The sequence below is a fragment of the Mercenaria mercenaria genome, chromosome 2, assembly GCF_021730395.1.
Source record: "Mercenaria mercenaria strain notata chromosome 2, MADL_Memer_1, whole genome shotgun sequence".
In the NCBI taxonomy this organism is placed as follows: Eukaryota; Metazoa; Mollusca; class Bivalvia; order Venerida; family Veneridae; genus Mercenaria; species Mercenaria mercenaria.
In genome coordinates, this window is record NC_069362.1 from 80,813,958 (window position 1) to 80,837,644 (window position 23,687).

At 36.0% G+C, this 23,687-nt stretch overlaps 1 protein-coding gene across 1 annotated transcript; it reads right to left on the bottom strand.

Annotated features, from left to right (window-relative positions):
* Window positions 1-1,346: 1,346 nt before the first annotated feature.
* Window positions 1,347-19,772, bottom strand: LOC123564403 (zinc finger and BTB domain-containing protein 41-like). The gene is made up of 9 exons (XM_045357954.2): window positions 19,633-19,772; window positions 14,576-17,122; window positions 14,069-14,203; window positions 13,081-13,161; window positions 12,304-12,449; window positions 7,687-7,760; window positions 4,570-4,653; window positions 2,474-2,568; window positions 1,347-2,053 (listed from the first exon to the last, which is right to left on the bottom strand). The coding sequence occupies exons 2-9, from the start codon at window positions 17,009-17,011 to the stop codon at window positions 1,553-1,555; spliced, it is 3,552 nt and encodes a 1,183-aa protein (XP_045213889.2). The 5' UTR covers window positions 17,012-17,122; window positions 19,633-19,772; the 3' UTR covers window positions 1,347-1,552.
* Between the last annotated feature and the right edge of the window lie 3,915 nt (window positions 19,773-23,687).

Below are 23,687 nucleotides of genomic sequence, written 5' to 3' on the forward strand. Positions count from 1 at the left end.
TACTGACACTGATAAACAACCTGCAGAATATCTACCAATATTATTACATTTTGGTTTGGTTTTGCCAGGTGTATTGTCACAGGACACTATTATAGTTGATATGGTGACTTTCAAGCTTTTAACAGAGGAAGACACAAAGTGCCCTCCGAGCAGTATTTCAGACATCAGCTGGCAGCTTGGTAGAACCAATAACTCTCAGTAAGCAAGCAGAATGGCTTCCTCAAATGAAAGAATTCTCCATTCAAAGTGAGTTTCAAAATCCACTGTGTTGAAAGGCAAGTGAATTGAAGTTGGTGACATACATAACTGCAAAACACACTGTTCTGTGTCATAGATTTAAACAAGACTTTTACAATACTTGCTTCAGACTGCAAAACAGATCTCATTTTTTTGTGAATACTGCTTAAAACTATCTCAAATTTCAGAATCACTGACACGCCAATAATAACTGACAAGGTTTACAGTTTACATGATACAAGATACAACACTCTTTATTCTAAGCTGGATAGAGTATAACAATACAACGAAAATTCTTACTCTGAATACAGGCCTATTTCACAATGTAGTACAACACAGACATGAGCTTACTTTTCATAAAAATGTATAAAAGTAATAACTTACAATTTAATGATAGGCATGCAGAAAAAAATATTTTTCATTACTAAACAAGAGCTGTCTCCATAGGATGACACATGCCCCCGATGGCACTTTGAATGAATAGTTATGGCCGATGTTAGAGTTTAGGACCTTTGACCTAGGGAGCTGGGTCTTGCACGCGACACGTCGTCTTACTGTGCCACACATTCATGCGTAGTTATTTTAAAATCCATGCATGAATGACAAAGATATGGACCGGACACGCCCATCAATGCACTATCATGGAAAATGACCTAAGTGTGACCTTTACCTTTGAGCTACGGACCTGGGTCTTGCAAGCGACACGTCGTCTTACTGTGGTACACATTCATGCCAAGTTATTTGAAAATCCATCCATGGATGACAAAGATATGGACCGGACACGCCCATCAATGCACTATCCTTTAACGTCTAAATGTGACCTTGACCTTTGAGCTATGGACCTGGGTCTTGCGCGCGACACGTCGTCTTACTGTGGTACACATTCATGCCAGCCAAGTTATTTGAAAATCCATCCATGGATGACAAAGATATGGACCGGACACGCCCATCAATGCACTATCCTTTAACGTCTAAGTGTGACCTTGACCTTTGAGCTACGGACCTGGGTCTTGCGCGCGACACGTCGTCTTACTGTGGTTCACATTCATGCCAAGTTATTTGAAAATCCATCCATCGATGACAAAGATATGGACCGATATGGACCAGACACGAAAATTGTGGACAGACTGACAGACGGACAGACGGTTCAAAAACTTATATGGAACAAAAGTTAGAAAACCATTTAGTTCAAAAACAATATAAACACATTTATACTTAATTGCAATTTGTAATACACTGAGAACTGTTCAGTTTAAATTTTCATTTGAGAAAAAAATCTGTTAGCCTGTAATCAAACCTTCTTGTTTTTAAGTCCTCACATTTGATCCATAGAAGAATTTTGATTGTATACAGAGAAGTCAATTGGTGGTATGCGATACATGTTAGCATTTGCAGGAAAATTAGAATGGTGGGACATCATTGGTGCATTGACAAGGGTATACACAAAGGAGTCTGCTACATTTTGTGAAGATGGCATAGGAGCAGCTTTCTCCAGAAAATGACGTTGATTTTCAACAATACTGTTGTCTGAAGAAGAGGATGCTGGATAACCCGTTTCCTGTGCTGACCCCATTTCTATTTGTGAGGCATGATATTCACTATTCCCTGATCTGGATCTGCTATTTTTCTTCTCATTCCTGATATTGCTTTCAACTCCTACAATCTGGCCACTTTTGAGGTTTTTATATTTTGCTTTCATTTCCACACTGTGTCGTGTCACCACCTCCAGTTTATGTACACTTCTCTGGTGCTTGATGAGATTACCCCTGAAGAATGTGCTGTATTCACATAGGTGACACTTCTCATGCTTCTCACCCTGAAACACAGCAGTTTCAGAATAAGAGGCCATCATGGCTGTATGCACTTGAAACATCTATTGGCCATGTTTCAGAAAAAGCCACATGGCTGCATGTAGAAACAGACTACCCTAGTGCCATGTTTTAAAACTGAATACTTGAACAAAGTGTCACTAAAGAAACATTTCTGTGATATAATTTAAAGCAGATTTCATAGAGACAAACATTCTGATCATGTTCTATGTAATTCAGGCAGATCAAGTTTTTTCCTGTGACCTAGTTTTTCCTATTATCTGACCTAGTGACCTAGTTTTGACAAAGATTACCCAGTAACAAACTCATCCAACATTGTAATGAGCATACAAATAAAGGAGTTAGTCACATCATCACTTTACAGTTTTATCACAAAAGTATAAAAATATTTTGAACAAAACCTTTACCTTCTGAGTATGTTGATTTTCAATGTGATTTTTTAGGTGACAGTTTTTCAGTGCCTTGTAGGTACAGTCATCAAAAGGACACGGTATACGGCTGGCTGTAAAAGATAGACAAATACAGTAACATTACAACTACATCTTGTGACAACATGCTTTCATTTACCAAAAATAACTTTATAGGCCACATCAATTTTTAGGTTGTACTGCGAACATATATGGTAACAGAGTCTGATACAATCTTTTAAGCTACTGTCTAAGTGTCTATTAATGTACATAAAGTACTGAAATATCATCTAGTCATCTATCTTAAGCAACCAGGAAAGGGAAAGATATAATCTGGCTGTTTAAGGAAGGTGGTTCCTTAAAACAAAATGAAATTAGAACATAAAGTGTACGTGGGTAGTTAGCTGAATGGCTACTTAAGTGGTTACTTACTACAGGTGGCCACTAAAATAAGCAATATGAAAATGAAACAAGAGCACCGCCTTGCGGGAGCAGACGCTCATCTGATTTTTTTGTCTCTGTATAATAGAAATATTGTCTTACCCATGATTTTCTAAGCCCAAAAGGGGGCCATAATTCTTGCAAAAAAGCAATGTAGAGTTACTGTACTTGCTGTGCAGGGTCAGCTTTTAATGGCGAATAACTGCTCCAAGTTTTAAAGCAATAGCTTTGACCGTTAAGGAGAAAAGTTTTCCTAAACGCAAACCTTAACCAAGAAATCTGATATTTTCTAAGTCCAAAAGGGGCCATAATTCTTGCAAAAAGCAAGTTGGAGTTATATTTCTTGCTGTACAGAGTCAGCTACTGATGGTGAACAAGTGTTGCATGTTATAAAGCAATAGCTTCGATAGTTTAGGAGAAAAGCTGACCTTAACACAAAACTTAACCAAGAAAGTCCAAAGGGGCCATAATTCTTGCAAAAAGCAGGATGGAGTTATGTTTCTTGCTGTACAGAGTCAGCTACTGAAGGTGAACAAGTGTTGCAAGTTTTAAAGCAATAGCTTTGATAGTTTAGGAGAAAAGTTGACCTAACGCAAAACTTAACCATGAAATCTGATATTTTCTAAGTCCAAAAGGGACCATAATTCTTGCAAAAAGCAAGATGGAGTTATGTTTCTTGCTGTACAAAGTCAGCTACTGATGGTGAACAAGCGTTGCAATTTTAAAGCAATAGCTTTGATAGTTTAGGAGAAAAGCTGACCTAAACATAAAACTTAACCAGGCAATGCAGACGCCGACGCCAATCAAGTGATGACAATAACTCATCATTATTTTTTCAAAAAATCAGACGAGCTAAAAATGGCTTTTTTTTTGCAAATAAGGAGAGTGTGTTTTTGAGGGAAAATGGAGCATTTATACAGGGGTATATGGTAGTACATGTATGTCCTAATGCAGTTCTGTAGTTTCTGATAGTCCCTTAAATTTTTTTATAGAATTACCTTGTGTAATAAAATACAGCATTTTACAAAATTTCAAAGAGGGGGATAAAAATTAGCAGGGGCCCAGTAGCCCACAGCCCCTAGATTTTGGGCTGGGCCCCTAAATTGTTGGGAGAATATGCACATATACCTAATGTTACACATTTATTTTTGACAGTCTGGGCCCCTAAATAAAAATAGCTAGTTTATATCCATGATTAAAGGGCATTTACTCCTAAATCAGACAAGGTACATGTACATCCTGACAACATGTATAAGTTCACGTGATATAGTTTTGAAGGTTTGGGCTCGAACCCTTGAAATTTGAAAAAAGAAGAATTATTCAGACAAGGATTAAATCACTATTGGGCGATATACAACATTAACTGTAAGATTTCCTGCAGGCCGAAACTACTTAAACAGGTAAGGTATATTCACTTCCTGACGATAAGTTCATTTCATAGAAAAATCCCTTGAAAACAGTAGGTTAATCCATGTCTTGACAATGTGCTCAAGTTCACTTCATAGTAATACATTTCTATAAATTCAGACTAAATCCCTTAAAAACTGTTGAAGAGGTTATCTTGACAAAGTTCTGGTACAGATAGGTCAATACTGCAAATACATGCCCCTCAAGGTTTTCAGGGAGCAAAAAAATAGTTAAAATACTTTACATACATGTATGTACAATCATGTGAGTGCTAAGACTGTTTTTGGTCTTGAATGCTTTGGAACAGATCTCACAGTGCCATTCTCTCTTGTCTGAAAACATAAATATCAGAAATGAAAAACATGTAATCAACAACAACAACAACAACAATTTTAATGTAAAAGTGATCTCTGTCTCATAAGCACTGTTTAGCCCTTACCCTGCTAAATTTCTATAACAAGCTTGTCCATCTGTCAATTTGGAAATTACCATCAGCTGTTAAAAGGTGTGCTTACCAAAAAGATACTGACTGAATGGTGAACAGTGCAGATCTTGATCAGACTGCATGGATGTGCAGGCTGATCATGATCTACATTGTTCGTAAGGGCAGAATCAGTCGTGTCCAGCATGGCAAAGGTTAAAAATAAGTAAGGGGGTCATGATGGCCAAATATATCACTCACCTGAGTTTAGTTGCTTGCTTAAACAAATTTCTTTGCTTAAGCTCCACTAACAAAAACTAGGTGAGTAGGACATGGTAATGATTATTCAAGATAACTACTGAAATCTGTTTAGAAATTAAACTGGTGGTCCAAATTTCTTTGCTGTAGCTTCAAAAACAAGAAAGTAGGTCAGTAGTTCAGGGTTAAGAATATTAAAGATGAGTATTGAAATCCGTATCAGAAGTTATAAACGTGGTCCAAATTTCTAAAATATACCTTCAAAAACAAGAAAGTAGGTCAGTAGGTCATGATTAGGACAATTCAAGATGAATATTGAAATCCGTATCAAACATTATGCTTGTGGTCCAAATTTCTTTGCCACTGCTTCAAAACAAATAAGTCTATGTAAAACAAGGGACAACCCGGCCTGGCCTATACTGACCCCAGGGTCATGATTTGAACAATCTTGGTAGAGAACCACTAGAGCATAACACATACTAAATATCTAAGCTCCGTGCCTTATGGTTTAAGACAAGAATTTTTTAAAGGGTTTTCACTGTACAAGTCTATTTAAAACATGTGCACCCCTGAGATGGAGCCATATTTGACCCTAAAGGGATCATTTGAAAAAATTTGGTAGAGTACTAGATGATGCTACATACCAAATATCAAAGCTCTAGGCCCTGTGGTTTAAGCTAAGAAGATTTTCAGAGTTTTTTCCTATGTAAGTCTATGTAAACCATGTGACCTCCGGGGCGGGGCCACATTTGAATCTTGGGGGATAATTTGAACAATCTTGGTAGAGGACCACTAGATGATGCTACATACCAAATATCAAAGCCCTAGGCCCTGTGGTTTTGGACAGGATGATTTTCAAAGTTTTTCCCTATATAAGAGCTTAAGTCTATATAAACCATGTGACCCCTGGGGCGGGGCCATATTTGAACCTAGGGGGATAATTTGAACAAACTTGGTAGAGGGCCACTAGATGATGCTACATACCAAATATCAAATCCCTAGGCCCTGTGGTTTAAGCTAAGCAGATTTTCAGAGTTGTTCCCTATATAAGTCTATGTAAACCATGTGACCTCCAGGGCAGGGCCATATTTGAAACTAGGGGGATAATTTGAACAATCTTGGTAGAGGACCACTAGATGATGCTATATACCAAATATCAAAGCCCTAGGCCCTGTGGTTTTGGACAAGAAGATTTTTAAAGTTTTTCCCTACATAAGAGTTTAAGTCTATATAAACCATGTGACCTCTGGGGCGGGGCCATATTTGACCCTAGGGGGATAATTTGAACAATCTTGGTAGAGGACCACTAGATGATAATACATACCAAATATCAAAGCCCTAGGCCCTGTGGATTTGGACAAGAAGATTTTCAAAGTTTTTCCCTATATAAGTCTATATAAACCAGGTGACCCCCAGGGCTGGGCCATATTTGACCCTAGGGGGATAATTTGAACAATCTTGGTAGAGGACCACTAGATGATGCTACCTACCAAATATCAAAGCCCTAGGCCCTGTGGTTTAAGCCAAGAAGATTTTCAGAGTTTTTCCCTATATACGTCAATGTAAACCATGTGACCCCAGGGCGGGGCTATATTTGACCCTAGGGGGATAATTTGAACAATCTTGGTAGAGGACTACTAGACCATGTGGTTTAACATGAAGCCCTAGACCATGTGGTTTAAGCCAAGAAGATTTTCAGAGTTTTTCCCTATATACGTCTATATAAACCATGTGACCCCAGGGCGGGGCCATATTTGACCCTAGGGGGATAATTTGAACAATCTTGGTAGAGGACCACAAGATGATGCTACATACCAAATATAAAAGTTCTATGACCTGTGGTTTTGGACAAGACATTTTTTAAGTTTTTCCTTTCGGTTGCAATGGCAACCAGAGTTCTGTATGAATTTCAATTCTTTGATCAATTTTTAAAGATGACTATCCAAGGAACATCCCTGTGAAGTTTCATCAAAATTGACCTAGTGGTTTAGGAGTAGGTGTTGTTTAAAGGAAAGTGTGGCCGGACGCCCAACTGACGGACGAGCGATCACAATAGCAAACCCTGAGCACTTTGTACTCAGGTGAGCTAATAAAAACGAAGACTCTTACTGTCTGTTACTGGAACACCTGAGCAGATTTTGTGAAAGATTTGTCTCAAAAAGAAAAACACAATACCATGACTTTATCTATAAATGTCGCCTTCCATAATACGATATTGAATTCACGTCAAAGACACTTAATCTACTTCTACAATGAACCTCTGTATCTATTGCAGCTGTCTCTAAAGGCCTTCACATCCTTATAATTACCATAGTACATTGCTCCAATTCACAGCAGTAGAACAATGAGGGCATAAGCTTAAGTACTTACATATCAAAAACATGAGCCCTGACAATTAAGATGATAAATCACAAGTAGGCATTGCTCATTTTTACTGTTGCATGTTCATTGTAACATATGTGATAAAAATTACGATTCATTTATTAATCTAAGTGGTATTGAACTGGACATCACAATGCTGTCTTCATGCCAGTCAACCATTGTTTATTTTAGAATATACAATGCTTGTATTTCCTCTTTGTTTAAATGACAAACAATCAAGCCATGTTAGAATGATGATTAGAAAATAGATATTTTAGTGGTATTGGTTATCTACAGATTTAAGAGTTGTAAAATGCAGTTTTACCTTCATGAAGAAACATATGCTTGTCAAAAAATCTTTTGTTGTTATGGCAATAATCACATCTGGGGCATCGGTATCTAAAACAGACCAAACATCAAAAAGTGTGACATTTTAAACAACTAATTTTCTGAAAATCTAATACTGGGATGAGAGAATGGAGTTGACATTTCAATCAGACTGTCATAAAACAAATATTATATGAGCCGCACCATGAGAAAACCAAAATAGTGCGTTTTGCGACCAGCATGGATCCAGACCAGCCTGCGCATCCGTGCAGTCTGGTCAGGGTCCATGCTGTTTGCCTTCAAAGCCTATTGCACTTACAGAAACAGTTAGTGAACAGCATAGATCTTGACCAGACTGCACGGATGCACAGGCTGGTCTGGATCCATGCTGGTCGCAAATGCACTATGTTGGTTATCAAGTGTATTTTATGCGCCAGGTGTAGGCTGCATTTTTCAGTGCTCTCAAATATTGATAGTTTTCTGACATTTATACTTTGTTCAGAATTCTGAAAATTGGATATATTGGATATCATCTAGTCGTGGTTGGAATGTTGTAAATTTAAGGTGAATTATAATTGTGATTTTGAAGTTATTTTGATTTTTAAAAAAAATCATTATTGCAATTAAATTGCCAAACTTTCATATATCAGCATAGCCTGCAGCAATAATGTGTTTCAGTAAGCGAATGTCACCGAGGATTATTTATAAAAGATCAGAGTTGCACAATATTGGACAATTACCAAGTGCACAAAAGAGACCTAATCCCATGATTATCAAAAGATTGAAAGAGTTTCGATTAATTCAATATAGAGGGACTCGAGGTGGGAAAAACCAGATTAGACGAGCATGGGACACTAACAATGGGGTAAATAATAACAACTTGATACGGATAAAACCTGAAAACTGTACATTAGTTCAGGGGCAGAAAAACATCAAAATTTGCTCCGTCAATACACGATCAGTGAAAAATAAAACACTCTCCATATGTGACTTCATCCTTACAAATGAATTCGATATTTGTGCCATAACTGAAACATGGCTCGGTAGCTCTGTTGACAAAGCGTGCATCGGCGAACTCGTGCCCGACTGTTACAAAATGAAACATGTCCCTCGTAGTGGTAGGCGCGGTGGGGGCGTAGCAATTATTCACAAGAGAGCCATACAAGTGAACATTGTCACATCAAGCAAAGACAACGAATTTTCCCAATTTGAGTATATGGATTGCAATGTAGTTACAGGCGGACACTCCATAGGCCTACGGCTTGCCATTATATACCGGCCACCCCCTTCCAAAGAAAACGGTTTAAACACAAATATTTTCCTGGAGCAAGAATGGCCCAATTTCTTAACTAAATATGCTACAATTGACAAGACCACCATCATTGTAGGGGACCTTAACTTCCATCTTGATTTACCGGAAAATAGTGACACAAAAAAGTTTATAAGCAGTCTAGATGCATGTGGCATGCGTCAACATGTACTGGAACCAACATATGTAGCTGGGCATACGTTGGATGTAGTGATAACCAGAGATAATGATGTCACGGTTTCAAATATCGAGGTCATAGATCCTGGACTCTCTGATTCAAATGGAAAGATGTCACGTGATCATTTTGCTGTGATATTTGACGCTAAAGCTTCCAAACCACCCCCAGTACGAAAAACTGTGTCGTACAGGAAATTACGTTCGATCGACATTGACTCATTTCGAGAAGACATACGAAGAATAGATTTCTTTAACACACAATGCACTCCATCCAATACTGATATCGATGAATTTGTGGAGGAATATTCAAATCAGTTAATTTCTATAGTAGACAAACACGCCCCTTTGACTACCAAGACTATTGTGTTAAGACCTTCATATCCTTGGTATACCGAGCAACTCCACAAAGCAAAACATCAGAAACGAAAATTAGAACGGAAATGGCGTGAAAGTAAGCTCACAATCGATCACCAAATTTACCGAACACAGTGTGCTGAAGTGAATAAGATGCTAAAACAAGCTCGTGTTGAATACTATACAGGCAAAATTGACTCATGTGGCAGTGATCATAAGAGTTTATCAAAGATTACCAAAAATCTTCTTGGCGATACAAATCAGGTGATTTTACCATCACAATCATCTCCACAGCATCTCGCACAAGATTTCAGTGACTTCTTTATTGGAAAGATCGAAACAATCAGAAACGATATAGCATCGCAAACACAATCTGTATCTGATTTAGATGACATAGAAACTGAATACACAGGTGTCAATTATGTAGAGTTTACTCAAGCCTCAGAAGACGAAGTGAAATCAATTATCAAAAGTCAGCGAACAAATCATGCGAACTAGATCCTATCCCAACATGGTTATTAAAAGAATGTCTTGACGAACTAACACCAGTGATAACAACAATTATGAATGCATCTCTAGATGCTGCGTATGTGCCCAAAGCGTTCAAACATTCACGAATAAGACCTCTTCTAAAAAAGCCAAGCCTAGATTCTAATGTCCTAAAAAACTATAGACCTGTGTCAAACTTGCCGTTTCTGTCTAAAATCTTAGAAAAAGTGGTAGATGTTCGAATTGAAAATCATCTGAGGAACAACGAACTTCATGAAGTTAATCAATCTGCTTATAAAAAATTCCACTCAACCGAAACCGCCCTATTAAAAGTTCAAAATGACATTCTTCAATCGTTGGATAAGAACAATGTGACTATTCTTGTGATGCTTGATCTCTCTGCAGCATTTGACACTATTGACCACGGGACGTTGATTCATCGCCTTGAACGTCACTTTGGTGTTACAGGCAAGCCACTCGCATGGATGATGTCATACCTTAGTGACCGCTACCAGACCGTATGCATAGATGGCGAGCTATCACAACCAGTGCTAATGAAGTACAGTGTACCCCAAGGGTCTGTCCTGGGGCCAAAGAACTACACAATGTACACAAAACCAGTCGGAGCTATCTGCAGAAAGCACGGACTGAACAATCATTTCTATGCGGACGATTCGCAGTTATATCAATCCTTCAAACCAATAAATAAAATGTCTATTGAGGAGACCATTCATCGCGTTGAAAGTTGTTTAAAGGATATAGTAAGTTGGATGAATACTAACATGTTGAAACTCAATGCTGAAAAAACAGAATTAATCATATTTTCATCTGAACACAAGACACAATCTGTTTCAAACATATCTGTGAAAGTGGACGGCTCTGAAATCAAACAATCAGGCAGTGTCAGGAACCTCGGTGCTTTCCTGGATTCGAACATGAGGATGGAGCAACATGTGAATAGTGTGTGTAGGAATTCCTATGCACAGTTGCGACAAATTAGTCACATCAGACAATATATAACCGCAAACGCAACCAAATCTCTAATCAACTCTCTTGTTACATCACGTTTGGATTATTGCAACTCTCTTCTATATGGAATTCCAAAACGTCAATGAACAAACTGCAATATGTCCAAAACACGGCAGCTAGAATCGTAACCAGAACATCCAGATACGACCATATAACGCCTGTTCTGCGTGAACTCCATTGGCTTCCTGTGCAATGTAGGGTAGAATACAAAATTATAACACATACATATAAGGCACTCAAAGATCAATCACCAGCTTATGTAGCGAACATGCTAGAAATATATACACCATCCAGAAATCTGAGATCGCAGAATAATGCATTAAAACTAGTGGTGCCCAAATGTCGAACAATACGATTTGGTGACAGGAGCTTTTAGACAGCTGCTGCGAGGTTATGGAATGCCCTCCCATCTGGCATAAGAGAGTGCAAGACCGTGCAAAGTTTCAAAAAAGCGCTAAAGACGCATTATTTCATACAATTCTTTGGCAACTAACATCTCACTGATTACCTGATTTATAATGTAGGTACTTTGCCGGCCAATTAATTACTTTAATTAAGAACTCCAGTGTGACAGAATAATGTTGGCGGTGTTTTTTTTCTGTGGGATGTATCATGGATGTTCTCCGGACCGTTTAGGTAGGGATTGACCCAATCATCCGGGTCGGTTTGCATGCTGTGATGCATTTCGCAGACATCATACTGTTTAATTCTGTCTGTTCAAAATGTAAGATATCTTCTGTTCTATTCTGCTCTGACCTGTGTCTTTGATAGGTCAGTTAATGTTTTATGATATTGTATTTTTGTTTCATGTTTTGATCTGCCTAACTTCCAATTTAAAATGCTTGGTATCTCATTACCGTAATGTAATTTTAATTTCTTCTATAATAGTTCAATTCCCATTTTTTATTGAACATTATATAAATGTTTTTATGTAAAGCACTTTTGAACGTATTTTTATATGAAAAGAGTGCTATATAAATGTGGTATATAATAATAATAATAATTGGTTTTCTCATGGTGCGGCTCAATTATGCCTTATAGGAATGAATATTAAACCACCCAAGCCATCAGTAGTTAACTTAGTGACTTCCTGCCTTCTGAAAATAAATCATAACATTTTACTAATACAGGGCTAAGATTAGATTTTTATGAAAGTTTCAAAATTTTTCTCCACTTTTGATAATTTCTTTTGAGAATTTTTATAACTGGTATTAAGGGCAACAAGAGCTAATAGCAAACAAATAGGATAAAACTTACACAGTAAAGCCTTCAGGCAGAGGTTGCTCGTGTACTTTATACAGATGGAATGTGAGATCACTAGATGTCCTATAAGTCTGAGAACATATATGACACATCATCAAGTTGTGTAGATTCTCTCCTCTGTGCCGCAGTCGAATATGGTGCTGTAAATAAAAGTAGTCACAACTTATTACATGGCAACATAAATTTTGATTCCAAGAAATTTTACAGATAGCATGCCATGTAAATCTGGTATAATAATAATAATGCCATGTCATATTTTTGGTATCACACGAGTGATATAGAATATTGATACTGATGTCATCTCTAGTATAGAAGATGTTGAGTGAACTTACTTTGTCTATAAAAGAGACAGATGAAATTTCAATGCTTGAGCAGAAAAAGCTAGTATTAATTCTAAACATAGTACTCTGGATTTGATTACCTCTATCAGGCTTCAGCTAGATGTTATCATTATATGGAATCATTGCAGCACATGCCATCAGTTTTTAGACGAAATAGAAGCTATGAACAGGTTTGTATATGAGCAAAAATTACAAATAGGCCTTTTCAAAGCTGTGCAAAAGGTGCAACCAAATGTAATACTGACTTAAAAATTAGGAATGTATTCCATATTTATAAAATATGACTGTGCATTTGAGGTATAAGTAACATACAAAGACCCATTGCAAATGGATGTATCTCTTACTTTATTTTATATAAGTTACAACACACTTCATTCCATTCTGACTTTTGTCACAAAGTATGTTATATATAGACAGAAAGATGGCTTACTTTCAGTCCTTTCGGTCCTTTAAGGCTTTTTCCACATTCTTCACAAGTCAACATTGGCTGAACATCAGTATGCATCAGTTCCTAAAATAAAACAAAGACGCATTCACAGAAAATATTCATGTAATTAAAAAACTTCATAGAACTGATATTGATCATATACCTGAAGCAATTAAATCTTAAAGTTACTGGCTTGGTCCACATCAAGGTGCACTGAGTAACAAAATGTTGCCTTGAGAACAGTCTCAAATTTCCAGTATTTTGAGCTCAGAAATGAAACTGGTCAGTGGCAAGGCTACATTCTGAGACAGTTTTATAACCTTGTACCCAAATGAGCTCATGTGACAGCTGTAGTTTCTTGGAATCAGACAAAATTTCCACTTCCATCAATCAGTATAAACAAGTTCTCCAAGGTTCAAGTCAATAGCTTGAATAGTGTTTTACGTTGTGCTGTGAACAAGAAATATGCCAGACAGATTTGACTTTGTGCCCAATTTATGGCTAAACATTTGACCTAATTACCCAGTCCATGTGCTCTGCACAGCCTCTCTTTGCCACTGACTATATGCCAAGTTTGAAGTTAATACCTTGAATGTTTTTTAAGTTATGCTCTGGTCACAAAACATAGCGTAAGATATTGAGCTCAACTGGTGACCTTAATTTTGACTATAGACAGGATAATTGTCCAAACACTATCTACCTATCTGCCTAGTTTAAAGTCAATATTATCAGTGACTTCTAATAGTTTTGTCAATAATCGTGTCAATGCCTGATGCACAATCTATTCATCATGACAAATTAGCACATCATTACTCAACAAGTTTTGATTTCAGCATACCTTAGTTAAAAACATATCAGTGGACAAACTAGCTTATAATACTATAACTTATATAAATATATATGTCTATTTTTCTAACAAAATTTTCAGTAGAACAAATCTATGTTATCTCTGATCAGTATCTTACAATTTGGATAGTTAAATAATTCTTACCTTGTGTTTTTTCAAGGTTTTCTCGTTTTTGTAGGAGTTCCCACACATGTCACAGATCGGTTCTTGCCCCTTATTACAGGACACTAACTTGTGGTGATGTAACTTCCACGGATTCATTGACCAATAATTACAATACTGTAATAGAGACATTTAATTTAATTTTAATACAAACATTTTGCTAAGCACAATCTTTCAATGATAAAAATGATATATATCAATGCAAATTATAATGGCAGATTTGAGATCTAAACTGTTAAGATAGCAAAATTATAATGCTTTGTGAAATTTACTTGTTAAAAGTTCCAAAGGTTGTTTCTTTTTGCATCATACCATGCAAATACATAAACCTATACATTTTTAGAAAGGTTACCATATTTAAATCTCCAGACAGACTGATCATCTAGCCTGATAAACTAAAACTAATGTAAACAAACCAGTCAAAGAGAACTGATATTGAATTTATAAATAAATTAAACCATATTTTAAAACAAGAGAAAACAAAATTACCTCACAATACAAATCAGGCCATTTTTCTTTGTCATATTGTATTTCATGGGCCAAAAACTCATGCTCAATCTGATCTGCCAATCGACGAAACTTTCTCGGACAAGCACAGCAACAATACTTTCTCCTCATCTCAAACCTTTTCTGTTTTCTAATTATCAGCTTTTCCTGTCGCAGTGCTATACATCTCTCATCATTGTTTCTGTGGTCCATATATTCTTCTGTTGATTCAAAGTTCACATGACAGGTAACACACTTACGTCTCTGGCGATTATTTTTACCTGTACATTTATTTCTATGCCCTGTGAGTTCATATTGAAAATAAAAACTTTTCCCACATTTGTCACACTCTCCTCCATTTCCAGTCCCAATGTCTAAAGGTAACTTTTCTTTATTTTTGTCAGAATTTACCTGATTATAATCTGCCTCCCTGATACTTTCATCAACAACAGTTTCTACAGACAAAGAATGATTTTCTTCTACCTTGTTTTCACTTTCAGCAACAATCTTATCATTGCTTTTGCATGTTTTTTCTTTACTTCTCACTTTATTTTCTTTTTTCTTTTTCTCTTTCTTCACAATTTTCTTCTTTGCTTTAAGTTTGGCACCTTTTCTTTTTAATTTGCTTTTCTTGTTGAAGTTTTGTTTTTCAAAATACGAATCGGTGTCTTCCCCTGAATCATCAATGCCTACCTTCCACTCATCATCAGCATCATCATTCATTTCATCTTCAAAGTCTGAACTGTAAACAGTTTCAGTTTTTGCACTGTCTTCAAGTGTGTTATCTTTTTTAACAACTTCAAAGGTGTTTTCTGAAGTTTCAACTTTCACTATGACATTGTTTTCCTCCTCAGTAGTTGCTTCATTTACACTCAAATTTTGCTTTGATACTTTTGCTTTGGTGCCTGAACTCTTTACTGTTTTAATTTTCCTTTTCCTTGATTTCTCATCTACTGAATCAAAATCTGTTTTCAACTTTGAAGCTCCCTTAGTGTTGTTCGTACTCTTTTCAACACTTCTTTTTTCTTTTTCCTCTGATAAAAGTACTGTAACTGTCTCTAAATCAATAGAACAAGGTTCTGAATTCAATTTCTTATGCAAGTCATTCAAACCTAGGGCTTTACAATGTTTGCTAAAATGTTTTGTGTCTTTTTCTGAAACCTCAACAGACCCTGTATATAAGAATGTAACAATTTTTTCCAAAGCCCATAAAGGAACTTCTTTAAAATCTAAATCTGTCACACTGTTTATATCAGTAACAGTTTTCACTTTCTGTTTATATTTCTTGTGCAGTAATGGACTGGCTGCAATTATTACAACTGAGTGAGCTAGAACACTACCATCAATAGCACAAATCTTCACATCACAATACTTTCCAACCTTTTGTAGTTTATGAAGATTCTTGAACATTTCTTCAAAATGAGAATCATTATGAATAATTCTGATTCTTTCATTACTTTTCTTTGAAGATTTTAGTTTTCTAGATTGCCTTGTTTGAGTTGTTTTCATATTATCTGTAGCTGTTATTTCAAAAAGGGATTCTGAATCCCAAAGTTCACTTTCGTCATAGTTTACTTGACTGCTTCTTTTACGCTTAGGTCTTCTAATTGCTGTAAACTCCTCAGCAACATTTTCTTGTTTCACTGTTATTTTAGGATCTTCAGAATGTGTTGGTGCTTCATTCTCATACTTATCATCTGTCATATCATGTGAAACCTTTCCTTCACAACTATCATATACACTTATTTCTGATATTTCTTCATTGACAGCTACTTCTTGTTGTGCATCAGTGAAATCTTGAATGCTTCTTACTGCCTTAGGTTTAACTTCTAAAGCATTCTCAGTGTCTACAACAGGCTCATTTTCAATGTCTATAGATGGTTTACTACCAGATGGTAACAAAGAGCCATGATCACTTTCCTCTGCTTGATTTCTTGTAGCTGGGAATTCTTGACTGCTAGAATACTTCCAGTAAGTTACCCCATCAGAGATTTTATGTACTTCATTTGGTTTTGCTACATCAATACATGAATTAGTCCCTCTTTTCACACATTCATTTGTCCTTAAGTCGATGATTTGATCTGCCTGACTGGATGGGGAAGTATAATCAAGTTCATGGACACTGATTGTCCGTCTTCTTACAGCCTTTTCTTCCTCAGAACATCCATCTGGACTGTGTATCAAGTCTTTCTCAGCACATGCTTTTCCTTCAGCATCTGTTTCATCATAACTTTTGAATGTTTCATTTTCCACTACAATGAATTCAGATATATTTTTGTTTACCATAGTATTAGAATCTTTTTCATGGTCTGTATCTGAAAAGTCTGATCTGTGATCGGATGTATCGTTTTCAGTTCCAGTATCTTGTTCTGCAACAATCTGTTCATCCTCTTTATCTACACTATAAACATCATTATCAGGTTCTTCTGTATTCTCCATGGAAACTTACTAGAATACTCTCACTACAGTTCAGATATTGCTAATCATACTTCATTTCCATATACCAGCTGATAACTGATGTTTCTCCTTTAAGATTTCAAACACTGTAGGCTGAAAGAAAATCAGAATTAGACTGTTGTTTAATAAAGTTCTATTTTCAACTAAAAAGTATAGTAATGTAGAAATGTTTGTGCCACCTGCAAATTCTCTTATTAATTTTGAAATAAACAGATTTTATTTAACAAGTCTTGAAACTCTTTCCCCATGGCTGTGTTAAGTAATCATAGTTGTCTGCATGTTTGCGGGATGTTGGCAGACATTTGTTTGTGGGAAAATGTGCAGTAACTAGTTCAAAACAAGGTCGAAACAACTTGTTTGCTGATTGTTAACAACTCTGTTTGGAGCAAATCTAATCTGTGTACATTTGTATATGGAATAAGTACACCATACGAAAATCCATCTATCAGTGTATCTATTCAATCGAAAGTGTTTGCGGAATGTTTACCTGATATTTATAGCATAATCACAAAAATTGAAAGCGGCAAATTATAATAATTCTTTAAGGGCTGTGTTAGTCGTCACTAAGTAATAAACCTTAATTCAGGAGGTTGGCTAATTTCAATCTGCCATATCTATAAGTTCATTGAACTAATCTAATAAATGACTTTGGACACACATTATTATTGCAAGATGGCTTTTTCTTTGTTCATGTATCCGACGAGAATCCAAGAATGAATGAAAATAATTTAAGCAAACCAGGGCTTGGCATTAACTTTAATTTACACTTCTCCAGACAGACTGACAGACAGGTACTCTCTGAAAGTACTTGCCCTGACCAGAAACTAACCTATCCTGACCTCTACAAACAAATCTGTTATATGTGCAATAATCATTGCTCTTAGGAGTTTTCTTCTTTTCCCTTTGATGCATTCTGTTGTTTAAGAGCTTCAAAACCCATACCGAAATAAGCCTGACATCATTGCTGATGTAAATAATCACAAAATTATACATAAGGAAACCTGATGTTTAAAAATTTATTACAGCAGTTGTCAAGTTATCACTGACATTTTACAACTTTTATCATAAAACCTGTTGTGCGCGCCCTTTTGCAGTTTCTAGGACCAAAGTTGGTTTGTTTACAAAATCTATTACAGATATAGGAAGTTGAGATCGCAGGTGAATAAATTCAATTATAACCATAGATGATATCATCTGTGTCCTGGTTCTGTTGGTAAATTTAACTGCACAACACCAACCAAACTTAGGCTGCTTCATGTATTCCTCGGACAAGCAAACAATCTGTGTTGAAACGCTCGGAGTAAGTACAACACAGGAAGGACCTTTTCTGTGGTGACCCTTCCGTGGCGATTTTTGTATTTATCACATTTTAACTATTAAAATTTAAAAATATTAGTGAAATTTTAAGATTCTTGGAAAGAATATCCATTTTTTGCTTCCATTCAATTGATGTTTAACAGTTTATGTGAATAAACAGCAAAACACGAATTTGTCACTGATTTAAACAACACACCCTAAAGTTTACACACATATTACATGTCTCCGCTTCGCATATATGGCCCAAAAAGTGCACCTCTAATGCCTTTGCACAGAAGTGCACATTCCTGGCCATGTCTACTTCGTGTCACGTGATCGATCACGACCAACTGCACTGTCAGCTGTACTGTGTGTAATTGCGTACATGTAAATACAATGCAAATGAAACATATAGTGTTAACGCTTTATTAACGTGTTTTACTGTTATGTTTAAACCATAAAATGATTCAGTTTTATTCTGTTTTAAGATTTCATCGTTTAAGTATATTGCCTGATCGTATTTACATATATCTATTTTCACCACAGGAAAGGTCTATAATGGTTTTGTCGTAAAGAGAGGGATTCCGCCCTATCATGAAAATATCTCAGAATCAGTTTTGACATCAAATTATTTGGACTAGTGTCTGTGGTATGATACTGAAATTGAATTGTGACTATTTTATTTTTTTCGAGAGAACTTTTAACGTTGGACAACTATCTTTCAACCATTACTTGTCCGGTCATAGGTTTTACTTGTCTAGGACAATCAGGCATTTATTTAGATATCTTAATATCAATATCTATAATCAAAGAGCTATTAAAATAAATAGATCGGCAACTTGAAAGGCATATAGAGCAAATCTTCCCAACATCCTGTGACAACTAAATGAGATCTCGTTTACCGGAAGTGACGCGTTCTCCACGCGCCATTTTGTATGCGAAATCGGTAAATTGATTATCACCGTATGACCACACTTCTTTTAATGGCAAGAAACGTGTACTTTGTGTCTTAAGACTATTTCACATTAAACTAATGTTGTTTTAGAAGCTAACATGTATTTTAAATGTAGTTTTAAAGGTACAAATTATAACTCCATGCTCATCCATGTTTGTTTTTACTAAGATTACGCCGATTCACGCACTGACACGAGATCACGCGAGATTACAGCCAGTTGCCATTCTGTGTATTTTATACTTCTTTGCTATAATGTCGAGCCCTGCAAACGTTCACTTTTGTTTGGGTGCATTTTTCATTAAATAACTCCTCGCACGCAGTACGCCGAGATCAACTGAATGGTCATATTTACCTTTCATACTTGTTGTTTGATTATGCATAAATCTCAGTATGTTGCGCAAGGTCCTGTGCAGAATAACGACTAAAATTAAGGTTTTTTGGTAAAAATTGGAGTTTTTCAATGATCATGGTTGGTACGCGATTGCATTCGAAATCTAAGCGCCGCAGTGATACAATATGAAAGTTTAATTGACGACTTTTATTCAGTATGCGGTTCAAGAACGGGTGCGAAAAAAGGACTCCTGCAAAAAGGCGTTTTGTATGCGAAAAGGAGTTATATTTCTCTAATTACTAAATAAAATACTTTTCTCTTCTTCTTCTTCTTCTTCTGAACAGATCTACTACACTCCCTCATAATAATGAAGAATTTGTGTAGGCGCTGGTGAATTGAAAACAACTAAATACAGTATAGTGTTTGTGTGTTTGTGACACTTTATTTACCGTGACCTGAAAGCTCCTTTTATGGAAATTCTGAGAAAAGGAGTTATATTTTTTAATTACTGTGTGTAATGTAGTTTTTTTTTCCAACACAATATGAATACAAATATAAAATTGCATTCATAAACCAAAAAAAGAAGTAAATTTTGATGTAATGGGAAAATATCTTGATCAAATTTGATATCGTTATGTGGAAAAGAAACAAAATAAAAAACAAGGACAAAAGTACAACTGAAACAGCCATATTCAAAGAACGCAGCCACCCATACCTGTAGCACTCCACATGGAAATATACGTACGCACACATGCAGTAACTGAGCACATGCACATAGCAACACACTTTTAACGAACGCATTAATAACAAAGGATTGACAAGCACACATAAAAACATACATGAAGAAGGTACACAGTAGGGTACCGCGTGGCAAAACACCACTTGGGAGTTTAAACTAGTTTACTGGCGCCAAACCTCACTCTTTAAGCCCTACCATGTTCCTATGACAAGGTAATGTTTACATAAATGAAATTGCTCCCCGCCAGATGAATCTCTGAACCACAGGAATTAACACATCGTAAAACACAAAATTTGCTTATGTAAAGATATATATAAATCAAAATCCATGGAACCATAAACATATGTACTCAATGACTTGGCAGAAGCCAGAGCACCAAGGGAAACACCATTAAGGGCACGACGAAGCAGGACAGGGGACAGATATCAAACCAGTCCGTCCCAAGTGTGGGATTTAAGAGCTAGCTACCGTGGAGTCCCCACCCCCACCCCCACCTCCACCCCTACCCCCACCTGTCCCGTTATCGCACCAGCAAAGCCTCGATAACCCGCTTTGAGTGCGGGAGGTCGTGGGTTCGATCCCCGGCCGCGTCATACCAAAGACGTGAAAAATGGTACCAGCAGTAGCTCCCTTTCCTGGCGCTCAGCATTATAAATGAAACTGGCTTCTCTTCTCTCATACCCTCGTGGCGATGGATTCCATCAGGAATGGGGTATCGAGAGTGATTAATATATGTTGTAGAACTTGCTTCACCATCGACCTAAATAAATAAGTATAAACTAAAGAGGAAAGCGTATTGACCAACTGTAAAAGGGCTGAAAACTAAACATGCAGTGTGTCTGAGAACAATACGATCATAACCTCTAGCAATAAAACTTTTGATAATTTTAATAAATAATGGTTGGAAATGGCTTTGCCCTAGAATTTTATGAAGTTTGTAAATGACATCTAAATAAAAAAAAAATAGGTTGTGAAATACCTTGTCGCAGAAGAGTCTTAAGATTACTTTTGAATTCAATCACTAATTCCGAATTACGGTGACGATTTACGAAGTTTATGATAACGGTAGCCCTGGTGAAGAAGCTTTCTGGTAATAGCTATATTACATAGATTGAAATCTTCAATATGACTACAAGCTCTGGCAACTCTTATTAGCTGAGAAATATAAACCCCATAAAATGTGACACGGAGTACATCTTCATCAAGGTGAGGAAAATTGACAATATCAAAATTAAAGTAATCTCTCTTATCATATATTTTTGTAGGTAAATACCATTATTAATGGAGAAATGTAAATCTAAAATCGAAGCAATGGTATCATCGTTGTTGGCTTTATTCAACTGAAGCTCGCTAGGATATATATTAGCAACCATAGGAGCAAAGTATAGATGTTTAACATATCGTCCAGATAGCGTGAAGTGCTGTTAAAGGCATTGATGATATCTGCCTGCGTATCTGGCGATAAACTTAACATAAAATCTCTTTCATAGCAATATAAAAACAAGTCTGTGACAAGGGGCGCGCAAGTAGTTCCCATAAGAATACGAATAACCTGTCTGAAACAGTATTCCCAAACCTGACTAAAATGTTGTCTAATAAAAAGGAGATGGTCTGATAAACAACGTCAAAAGTCCACATTTTTTAACGTTTAACAATACTACTAGTAAAAATGCTCTGTCTTTATTACAAGCCAAAACCATGCATTTCGAGCAAATGCTTTTTTGATAAATTCTGCAAGAAAAGGAGTTTTGTTTTTGGTGTTGTTTTCTTTTTTTTAAAAAAAAAAGCTTATTTTGATGCAACTGATTTTTTTCAAACAGTATGAATACTATGATAACATTCCTCCCATAAAACAAAAGGAAAAACAAATTCTGATAAGAAAGTAAAATATCCTATGTTTGATATCGAAAACTCCCTTCCACATGTGGAAAAACTCCTTTTCGCATATGTAAATTCTTCTCAAAAAGGATAACTATTTTTCTAATTACTGAATATAGTGTTGTTTTTTTTTTTTTCAATACAGTTTAAATTTTTCGATAAAACCATATAAATAACTTAAACATGGAACGATTTAAAATTTACGTTGATAATCTTTAGCAAATTTATTATCATAGTATGGCAAATTCCTTTGTGCATATGGAAAATCGACGTGAAAATGACTGGTCTTTTCCCCTGTATTGATTATAATAATAGAATTGTAATGTTTATATATATATATATAAACATTACAATTCTATTATTATAATCAATACAGGGGAAATAAACATTACAATTCTATTATTATAATCAATACAGGGGAAAAGACCAGTCATTTTCACGTCGATTTTCCATATGCACAAAGGAATTTGCCATACTATGTATATATATATACGTTTATAAACTTGTATAACGATAAAAAAATTTCTGGATGCACAGATATAAATGCTTATGGACTAATGGCAAGAAAGGATTCTTTATATTCAATGCAAATGATGGGAAACAGAAGCACTTGTAATCATTTAATCCAGAGAATAACACGATCGTAAACTTGAGGAATAATTAATCATAATTAGCCATTTGTACGTAGTAATAGAATCTTTTATTTTTTGTTTTGTGTTTTCTCAAGACTGAAGGGATAAAATAATAAACTTAGTTTTCTCTGTAGTATTTTAGACTTTGACTGTGCTCAAAATTGCTGAATTCGTTTTACTGCTAAAGTAAACAACATAGACTAACGGAAATCGCCGTTTAAATTTCATATTCAATATGTCTCCAACCCAAGTTAGAGCTATTTATAAAGAAAATAGTGACCAAAAACTACGTTTTTGACAAATAATAATAGCCTTTCCACCGACATTAATCATATACACAGGTAACAGTACATAACGGACCACTAGCCAGTTTCCAAATAAGAAACGGTGCAAGAAAGACAAATTGAAAAGCTTTTCCAGTTAAGGAATAGCGAACATCTAGAACTCTATATCACCAGCTGATCAATTCAAGAACACCTTGGAAATAGATGTTTACATTCACACATGATACAAATAATACTCTTGGTTTAAAGGTAAATAAAGGTTAATGTAATACTTAATTACCACCGCCTTGTGAAACAATAAACATAAGCTCTGTAGAGCTTTTGAGTGACCATATTTTAAGAACAGTTAAAACCAATAATTCCTTATCCCCAGCAATTTGATGTTATCCATTTACAACTGGGTCGACTGAGGCAATCGCGATAAAGTGCCTTGCCCAAGGACACACTGCCATGGGAATACCCAGGAATCTAACCAGAAATTATGAAATAAACAATACTCTGTGTTTATTAAATAGAGACAACTATATATAGGCTGAACAGCGT